Source organism: Nyctibius grandis, chromosome 8 (assembly GCF_013368605.1).
Source record: "Nyctibius grandis isolate bNycGra1 chromosome 8, bNycGra1.pri, whole genome shotgun sequence".
Classification (NCBI taxonomy): domain Eukaryota; kingdom Metazoa; phylum Chordata; class Aves; order Nyctibiiformes; family Nyctibiidae; genus Nyctibius; species Nyctibius grandis.
In genome coordinates, this window is record NC_090665.1 from 39048462 (window position 1) to 39057954 (window position 9493).

The 9493-nt window shown below is 62.8% G+C and overlaps 1 protein-coding gene across 1 annotated transcript; it reads right to left on the reverse strand.

The window, feature by feature from the left end:
* Positions 1-277: 277 nt before the first annotated feature.
* On the reverse strand, positions 278-8844 carry LOC137666415 (E3 ubiquitin-protein ligase HECTD3-like). The gene is made up of 21 exons (XM_068406405.1): positions 8521-8844; positions 8290-8450; positions 7650-7742; positions 7085-7220; positions 6589-6704; positions 6218-6331; positions 5062-5144; positions 4671-4836; positions 4016-4097; positions 3559-3741; positions 3414-3463; positions 3231-3295; positions 2860-2963; positions 2473-2592; positions 2255-2344; positions 1956-2162; positions 1556-1685; positions 1015-1089; positions 653-734; positions 510-581; positions 278-362 (listed from the first exon to the last, which is right to left on the reverse strand). The coding sequence occupies exons 1-21, from the start codon at positions 8842-8844 to the stop codon at positions 278-280; spliced, it is 2538 nt and encodes an 845-aa protein (XP_068262506.1).
* Between the last annotated feature and the right edge of the window lie 649 nt (positions 8845-9493).

The following is a 9493-nucleotide window of genomic DNA, read 5'->3' on the forward strand; positions in this document are numbered from 1 at the left end:
CAGCCACCCTCCCCACACACACCATGTCCCACAGCCCCTACGTGCATGCCATGCTCTCCCCCCCGCAGCACCCCGTGCTGGCGCAGCACCCAGCAGACTGTGCCATGCTGGCCCCCCCAGTTGTAGCACTGGCCAAATATGCTCCAGTCCCAGCCCTCAAGAAGCAGGGACACAAACGGGACCTGGGGCAGGATGGCAGGACTTGGCCCTGCAGTTTTATTGAATCCAGTGTCCCAGGGGCGGGCAGCTCCCACGGCTCGGGACACCTTGGGGGGTCTCATTCATCCCAGGGGTTCTTGTCAGTGTCGATGGACATGCAGTTGTATACGGCGTACCGCAGCAGCTCCTCACAGGCCTTGGCCCTGTGGGGGGAAGCTGGGTCATGGCCATGACGAGCATCAAGAGCCTCATGCTTCCCCCTCCACACCCACCCAAATGTCCCCTGAGGCAGGACCTGGGGAGCCTGGGAGGGGGACGCATCCCCATCCCCTGTCCCCATCTCGACTCACGAGGAATAGTTGGGCAAGAAGAAGGTGCAGGAGCACGTGGAGGCCTGTGGCATCAGGTCCAACGCGTCCAAGCTTGGGAGAAAGGAGAGAGAGTCAGACCCTGGCATGGCACAGGGACCCCAGCCCAGGCAGGGTGGACTCACTTTCCCCTTTCCGGGTAGACAGTGATCTGAACTGGGAGGCGGCTCCGGCCAGTGACGAACTTGAGGAAGCGGCTGAGATCCTCTGGGGGGGGAAGGACAGGGCTCAGGTCTCAGGGACAGGGACACGACTGTCCCAGTCACTGCTATCATGGCAGGGTTTGCCCTTGCAGAAGCATCCCGGGAGCACTGGGCAAAGCTAAGGGATGCTCTCAGCATCCCGGTAAGGGCCAGCAGCTGACAACCCCAGCCGATTCCCAGGGAAGTGCCCAGTGAGCATCCCCGGGGTGCAGGGCAGTGGGTACCCTGGCCCCTGGCCCACCCCGCTGCACATGAAGAGCAGGGAAAGGCTTGGGGTCGCTCACCGCTGGTGAAGTTGTTGAGTGCCTCCAAGAAGTTCTGGACACGGGTGTCATCGGAGGGAAAGTCCTCAAATTTGACTGTGACAAAGAACGTGCAAGAGCTTTGTTAGAAACTCACAGCAAAGCAAATTAGCATGGGACACGTCCATCCCACCCTTCTGTGAGAGCCCAGAGTGGAGGCGGGAGCGGAGGAGACCCTCCGCTCTCGGTGAGCCCCTGCAGGCCCCCAGCACCGTGAGACGGGCCGGCACCCTGTGCAAAGGTGCTGAAGAAACGGGGGTCCTGGTTTGCGGGGTGGCTGTTTGCCTCTGCCCACAGTGGCCAAAGACCAGAGGAACCAGAGTGGGGACTGGTGGGGTTTGCAGCTAAACCTGAAGCGTCCTTATCCAGGGTCCCTCTGGCTCGTCCTCCCCCAGGCTCCCAGGCACGCCACAGCCAGGGACTCGGCGTGGGGCAGGATGCATGCACAGGATGAGCATCGTCGAGGGGGACCTCTGCCCACGCCGGGGGCTGGGAGCAGCTTTGGGCTGGCCCTGGCACCTACTGAACTTCCGCAGTTCAGCCACCGTGATCTCGGGGTCCCCGCAGACCTTCTTCTCCAGCTGCTGCCAGGTGAGCAGGTCCAGAACAGGCTGGGGCACCACGCGGAGCAGCCCGGCACGCATGGCTGCGATCTGGAGGGGGCACAAGAGGAGTCCCACGTCACTGCGATGGGTCTGAGCCCAGGGCAGCCAGCCAGAGCGCGAGAGGCAGGGACCACAAGATCCCAAAGGGGGTCCCCAGGGCTCATGGATACCATGGGCATGGGATGCACGGAGGAACCACCCAGCTGGAGCTGGTTTTGGGGGCACATTTTCACAGCCACCAACCCCACAGGTACCAGGAAGGCTTGCCACAGAGCAGGGTCCCCTTGCAGTCACACTGGCCGTGGGGGACAGCATTACCTGCTCCTTGCTCTCCTCCAGCCGAGCCTTCTGCACCAGGCAGATGAACTCTTTACGGTCCTCGTAGCGCACCACAGTGTTGCTGCCATTGGGGATCAGCTCCACCACGCGCTGGTCGCTCAGCACCGTCGTGTAGGTCAGCTCTCTGCCAAACATGAACTCAAAGGCTTCCCTGTCCACACACTCCAGCACTTCCAGCAGCTTCACCTGCAACCCCAACGGGCAAAAGCCATCACGGCGGAGCCAAAGCAGCCACAGGAGCGCATGGCACAGCCCTTCTGGCCCCCAGCCCCGCTCACCAGCTCTGAATCCACGGCAGCGAAGTCCTTGCTCCAGATGACCTCCTCCCCTGCCAGCTGCTTCCACACTAGTGCCGGCAGAGCCAGGATCTGCCAGAGGGAGTGGACATGTGCGTCCTCCCCATGTCCCTCCTTCACCTGAGGGCAGCCCCGCTCCCCAAGACACGGTGGCCCCCGCCAAGCCCCCTTGCCAGCTGGGGAGGCTCTGCCATGCTCACCAGAAACTCCTTGCTCCTCAGGGCTGCTCCCATCAGCTGCCCAATCCACTCATACTTGGGGAAGTCCTTGCAGGAGGGGTTGGGGACGTACATGTCCCTGGTGTCGCCGCTGCTGTTACCCTGCAGGAGAGAGGCTTAGGACCCCGTGGACACAGATGCAACCAGCCCAGTGCAGTCTCTCCCGGCAGCCTCCCTCTCCATCACCCCTCCGCCTGCCCCTCCTGCCCTTTACACCCCTCCAGGAGATTTCCACCACCCAGGTACAAGCGCAGCCCTCCCCGGCTAATAGCCCTGCAAGCGTTAAGATAGGACTAACATCCCAAAAGGCCCTAGGCTCTGCTGGATGCTCCCCCAGGGCCAGGACAGGCAGACAGCAGGGTGCCAAACCTGGTTGGAGGTGCGCACGAAGAAGGGCAGGGGCACAGGGACATCGCTTGAGCTGGGACACAGCTCCTCCGACACGTCCGACAGGCTGTCCCGAAAACCGCCACCTGCAACGGGGGAGGCTGGTTAATGCCTGACATGCCTGGGGCCAGACGCTGAGCCGCAGAACCTGGTCCAGCCACCCCATCTCTGTGGGACAGTGCTGGGGGCCTGGGGGAGATGCAGGGACCACCCCCCGTGTGCAGAGCAGGGCTGCCTTCCACAGAGCAGCCGGGACAGTGTGGGCACCCCGCCACAGCAGGCGACGCACCGAGCTGCCCCCAATACGAGAAAGCCCAGGGGAGAGCCCTGGGGCAGGAGGGGAGAGTTCTCACCATTGTCGATGATGCCCTCGGTGATGAAGTCGCACTCCCACCACTGGCTGTAGCTCAGGGGCCACCTGTGGGAAGCAACAGCCCCATGCACTTCCCTCCTCCAAGAGAGCCAGCAGCACCCAACATCGCCCCGCACCCCACTCCGGGGATGTGACACCCCACTAATGTGACGTGAAGACCTACCTGTAGTCCAGGGGCTGATTGTTCTTGGAAGATCTGAGGCTTTCGTACAGCTGGAGAAGAGCAGAGCGGAAAGGGGATGAGACTCAGCGGGGGCAAGCGATGCTGAACTGGCAAGTACCCAGTGCGGGGCATGGCATGGCCGTACCTGGGTGAAGACGGTGTTCCTGCAGCTGGGGTCCAGTGCGGGGTTGGCGCGGTGCTCCCGGGCCAGGTGCCGGTTGATGTTCAGCTTTGGTGGGGATTGAGGTGGGGAGCTCTCTGAGGACTGGAGACAGTGGGCAATGAGGGCTGCACTCTGCTTGGACAGCAGCAGGAATGGCTTCATGCTCTAGCAGGGGACGAGCAGAGATCGTTAGAGGCCTGAATCTGCCGCCACGTGCCCTCTTTCCCCCTACCCAAGCACAGCCCCCAGTGTTGCAGGGGATGCTCAGCTCCTCCATCCCTCCGGCAATGCCCAGCATGGCAGTTTTCAGCATGAGCCCTGGGCTGGTCTGTCCCCATCAGATCAAGGGGGAGATGCCACAGCCCCCAGGGAAACCAGCCAAGCCCGTGACGAGATGCTCCTACTGGCACAATCCCAGGGGAGCCCAGCAAACACTCACCCTGAGTACACTGAAGGTGCCAATGCTGTCCTCAGAGAGAGGGATCAGGTAATGCAGGACACTGTCCAGGAGCTGGACGAACCTGGAGACCGGAGAGGAGCAGCATGAGGATGCGAGGCGGCTGGTGGATGCGTGGAGCCCTATATGCCCGTGGCATTTCACCGCAGACAGCCCCAGGCACGCACTGAGCCTGGGTGCCACACTCCCTGCACATGGGTCTCCTCCAGCACACAGAAGGACACCAGCACACCAAGGGGAGCACCCAACCAGCACGCTCTGACCAAGGGCTTTATTTCGCTCCCCCTAAGAAAAAGCTGCAAACAAGGGCAGCCCAGCCCACGCCACAGCACTGCAGCTAAGTCGCTGCAGAGGGTCTCTCCACAGGGCCAGTCCTGACCCTAGCCTGGGGCTGCCCTGCAGGCAGTGGGGTGGGGGATTCCACGTGATGCAGGTCCCCCTCGCTGCCACCATGCTGCCCAGGCACTGGAAGCAGCCATGTTCGGAGGGGGAGCGGCAAGCCAAAGTCCCTGCCGCACACGGGAAAGGATCTGGCAGACTTTAAGCAAGACACGTGCAACCCCTTGCTAGAGGCCAGGGCACGGTCCTTCTTGGGGCCCGGGCTCGCTGCAGGGACAGTGCCATCCCTGTGCTGTACCTCTGAATGAGCACAGCCCGCCGGTACAGCACGTCAGCATCCACCCCTTCCAGAAGAGGGTAGCGCACCAGCCGAGGCGGCTGGAACATGTCAGCATTGAGGATCAGGTCCCACTCCCAGAAGGACTTGATCTTAATCCCTCGCAGGCGGACGTTGTACCCTTGGTCTGCCAAGAAAGGACAGCGATGCTGTGTGCATGGCTGCAGCGGTGTGGCTGGCACAGCTCGGATGCTGCAACTGCAGCATCCCAAACGAAGCTCATTCCCCCGCTGTTCCTCCAATGGACCCCAAAAAGCAGCTGGTGTGGCAGGAAGAACCACAGGTGCTGGGACCAGCTGCAGCTTTAGAGCTGAGCTGGGCTGCCAGTCCCAGTCCCGCAGCGCAGGCTCACCCCGGCACTCCAGGATGTGGATCTCCAGCACCGGCAAGTGGGTCTTCATGTCACGGAGGATGCAGACATCCTTGAAGCTGTTCCTGCACACAGCACAGAGGGAGATGGCAGAGCTACGAGGCACACTGACGAGGTGGCCAGTGAGGCACGGGCCACTCTGGCTCCCCAGCTGAGGATGCACCGCTACCCCTGGCGAAAGCTCCCCCGCCTCACCAGGGCTGTGGCAGGAGGGGACCAAGCAGAGAGGAGAGGCTGTCAGAGGCACAGAGACGTCCTGAAGAAGGTGGAAGCCGCATCCAAAAAGCCAGAAAAGAGCATAAATTCAAAGCAGAACAGAAAGGTGAGACGGTCAAGAGCGCATCACTGTTCCGGGGGCTCCTGGCGCATCTTGCAATGGCACAACCATCCTTCAAGCTGAGCTGGTCACGCAAGGGTGATGTGTTTTGAAGGAAACAGGGATTTGTGGAGATGAGCAATTTGGCAAGTTATTTGCTTGCGTTTCCAAAGCCTCTAGCAAAGTCCCGTCAAAGACCTACGTGTGTGGGGGGAAAAACCACTGCAACTGCCCAGATGCAGTGAGGAGTTGGCTCCTGCCACCAGGAAAGAGACCTCAGTGGTCTCATGGATGCTTCTTCAAAGACAAATCTCACTGCTCAGCCAAAAAAAAGGCAAACAGGCAAGTTTTGGGGAAGGAGGAGGAGATCTTCGCACCCCTGTGTAAACCCCTACCTGCCTCAAGAAGGGTGCTGCAGAGCCAGAGCGAAGAGGGAGAGGTGAAGCACCTCAGGACTTCTCAGCTACAGCACAGCAGAGATGCTCAGAAAGGAGACGGTAGCGGCACATGCCCCCAGAAGCAAGGAGGAGAAGGAGGAGGAGGAAAGACCCCCAAAGTCACCAGGCAGGAGGAAACATGCTGCAGCCCAGCTGCTGCAGCACAGATGAGGAGCAGGAGTAGAGATGAAGGCTGGCACATGGAGGCGGGGGACCACCACGCCTGTGGGGACAGATGTAGCCTGCGCCCATGGAGAGCCACCATCACTGCCAGGTCACTCAGACTGACCCCAGCCCTTTCCTTAGCATCTGCTTGGAATGCAGAGACAGCTTGGGAGTTTGGCCCAAGCTGGACCCAGGCTGCTCCTCCTCACTCATTACTCACTCATTAATTAGGATGGTTCTCAGATGCTGCAGCCTGTTCGGTGCCCCCCCATACACAGCCACCCGCCTGGGTATATAGGAACTGGCCTGTCCATCCAGCATCAGCCACAGGTTCCTGGGGATGAGAAGAGCAAGGGGCAGCGTTGTCCTCCCCTCCCAAGCTGCCTCGGCACAGAGATGCCCCCAGAGACGTCCCGGGGCTGGGGGCAAGGTTGTGCCCTCCTGGGGTGCATCTGGCAGCAGCTGCCCCCCACCTCGACTCCAAGATCCTGGCTGCAGCCTGGGGAAAGCTGCAGTCAGGAGGAAGATGGTGCTTTGTCCCGCACCCTGCCCATTCCTGGCACAGCTGCAGGGGACACCCCAAGGTCTCACTTGACAATGGTGCCTTTCTTCATGTTGAGCCGCACCCAGTGCTGCCCCGGGGGCCCGTTGCTCTCCCAGAAGGTGCATGTCTGGTTGTCAGTCAGATGGGCCGCACCGCAGTCCTCCTGCAAGAGTGCAGCGAGTGAAGGGAGGGAGCTGAGCATCCTTGGGCATGCTGTGGCCACCCCCGGGATGGGTCCCATGGGGCCAGAGGAGGTCAGAACTGGGCCAGACCCTCAGTTTGCTGGGCTGTGGGTGGATGGTGGCTCCCGCACAGAGTGAGCTGGGCAAAGCCCTGGACCCCTCACAGCACCCCAGAGACACAACAACGGGGTTTTGCTCCAGATGCCCAGCTCCTCACAGCTTCGCTAGAGCAGAGAACCCAACCACTATCCCATGCCCCTCATGGAGGAGACAGCCACCGCCAGCCGCTCTTCCCTGCAGCTGCGGCCATGCTCTTGTGTCTCATGCTGATTTTAAGCCATGGAGGAGCTCCACTACGCACCGCCTGCGAGGAGACCTCGACACTGCTGAGGTGCTCCTTGGTGCAGTCCCCACGCTGCAGCTCCCTCTCGCTGTGATCGTAGAGGAAGCGCCCCAGCTCCATGTCACGTTCGTAGCTCCAGCCCAGGGGCACGGACCTACAGGGGGGCTCCATGTTAATGGGATGGGGGGGATCAGGCTGCGCCCCAAACCTGCCCACCAGCACTGTGCAGGTGCCCCAACTTGAATCGGCCGCAGCATCTCATGGTCACCACATTGGGATGGCACCGCGCATCTGTCCCCGCCACGGGCAGATGGCACACCTGTATCTCACCACCACCATGACGGGTGTTTATGGCCACCCCAGCCCAGTGGGAATAGCACCATGCAGTCACTCCAATGCTCCATGGAGCAAAGGCCATCTTTGCTTGAGCAGTATCAAATGGTATCAATGTAAAAGGCATCTCATGGCACCCATCCTCCCTGCTTCCGACCCTGAAGCCAGTCCTGGCCTCACAGGCATGTCCAGGCCCCGTCTGGCCACCCCTCGGGGTGCTGCAGTACCGCCCTAGGAGATACACTCTTACCGAAACTTCTGCACCGCGGCCTCATCCTGCTCTATGAGTCTGGGCTTCTCTCCCAGGCGCATGGAGTACGTCAGGTCCACCACTTGTTCCCAGCTGGAGCAGCACCGGTGGAAGAGTCACACAAGGAAAAACATGAGTCAGTGCTCAGCATGCCCAAGCGTTCCTGCCCTAGCCTGGAGTGGAGGCAGCAGCGGTGGGGGACAGGGGTGGCACCCAGGGAGTGCAGGAACAGCTGCGGGAGGGATGAGAGTGTCCCTACACCTGGGTGCAGGCTGGGGTGGAGCAGGGCAATCCAGCCCTGCACATGCTTTCAGTCATGAATATCAAACACGAGCTCTCTCATCACTGCATTACTTTTGCGACATCACTCAGCGCAAACCCGAGTGCCTCAGAAACCCCCCTGGCATCACCTTTATCCCACGCAGGTGCTGCCACAAGCAAGGTTAGCCCAGGCGGGGGCACCCGCCTGCCCGCAGGCAGTTTGGCAGGGATGTGTCCCACCCGCGCCGGAGGGAGCGAAGGGGGCTGTGCTGGACGTGCCCAGGGGCTCGGGATGGTTGGGTCACCCGTCCTCTGTGGGCACCGGCCGCACGCGCCTCCAGCCCGGTCCCTACCCGGGGTGCAGCGGGCGGGGCCGTACCTGACCGCGGGTTTATAATCAAACCCGAGAGCCTGGTGCTGCCACTGGATCTTCTCCACGGAGTCAACCGGCACCAATTTATCTCCTCCCTCTCCAAACCTCTGCGCCAGGAGCCAGCTCTCCGCCAGCTCGTGGCTGCCCGTGTGCTCCTCCAGCTGCTCCTGAAAGCACATCCCGGCTCGTCACCGGCTCGTCACCCGCCGTCCCCGGGGCCGTTCCCGCCGCCGTTACCTTGCTGAGCTTGACCCAGAGCCCGGCGCCGTTGCAGTACTCCTCGCCGGTGGCGCGCAGGCAGCCGCCCTTCCGCACCTCGATGGTGGCCCGCGCCGCCCGCTTGCCGCCCCGCGCCGGCCCCGGGCTGTCCCACACGCTGAGCAGGCTGCGGGCGGCGGCGGCGGTGGCGGCGGGGTCCTTGCAGATCTTGTACTGCACCTCCCGCGGCACGTAGCAGAGCGCGGCGGGCAGCGCCTGGGCGCGGCGGAAGGACTCGCTGCACTGCAGCAGGAACCGCAGCCGGCCCAGCGCCTGGTGCGGGGCTTCCCCGCCCGCACGCATCGCGTACCGGGCACCAAGCGGCCCCGTCGGTACCGCTCCCGCTGCGCCCCGGTCTGTCCCGGCGCTGTGCCCCGGCGGTACCGGCTCGCCTCCGGCGGTGCCACCGCGCCCGCCTCCGCCCGCTCCCGGCCCGGCCCTCCGGGGCCGCCCCGCCGCAGGCAGCCCTGACCCGGGCTGCCACCTCCTCCCCGGGCAGGCGCCGCTCCGCCCGTGCCCTCCGGCACGCCCCAGCCCTTCTCTGCCCCTCCCGGGCCACGGTCCCCCCGGCTCCGCAGCACAGTACTGGGTGCAGGGCTGCCGTCACCCCCCTTTGCCGAGATGTGGCTGTTAACCCCACCTCGGTCCCTCTGTCCCTGGCAGGAGCTGACCCGGGTCACCTGCATCGCCTCTTCCCGCGGCTTAGGACTCTGCTCTGTCCTGGCCCCCAACGTCCCTGTCTGCACCCCTACAAGCAGAGAGGGGGTCCCTGCGGGGTCAGGGCACAGGGCTACGTCTCCAGAATAAGAGGGAAGGAGGCATCCTGCTATGGGGAGAGCCAGTTCCTGGCTGGCTGGGGGACATATTCCTGCCCCAGGCAGGCTTGCAGGGGAGGATGACGGGCTTCCCTGCCCAGGAGCGACTTTATCCCAGCCAGCCATGGCATCCTGGC

What these genes read in the sequence shown, in the direction of transcription:
- LOC137666415 (XM_068406405.1), bottom strand. Translation starts at nt 8,844, where the DNA reads ATGCGTGCGGGCGGGGAAGCCCCGCACCAGGCGCTGGGCCGGCTGCGG. An exon ending in CTGCCGTGGATTCAGAGCTG is followed by an intron (nt 2,163 to 2,254) that starts GTGAGCGGGGCT and finishes TTGGGGTTGCAG; the next exon opens with GTGAAGCTGCTGGAAGTGCT. An exon ending in ACTCAACAACTTCACCAGCG is followed by an intron (nt 735 to 1,014) that starts GTGAGCGACCCC and finishes TTCCCCCCCCAG; the next exon opens with AGGATCTCAGCCGCTTCCTC.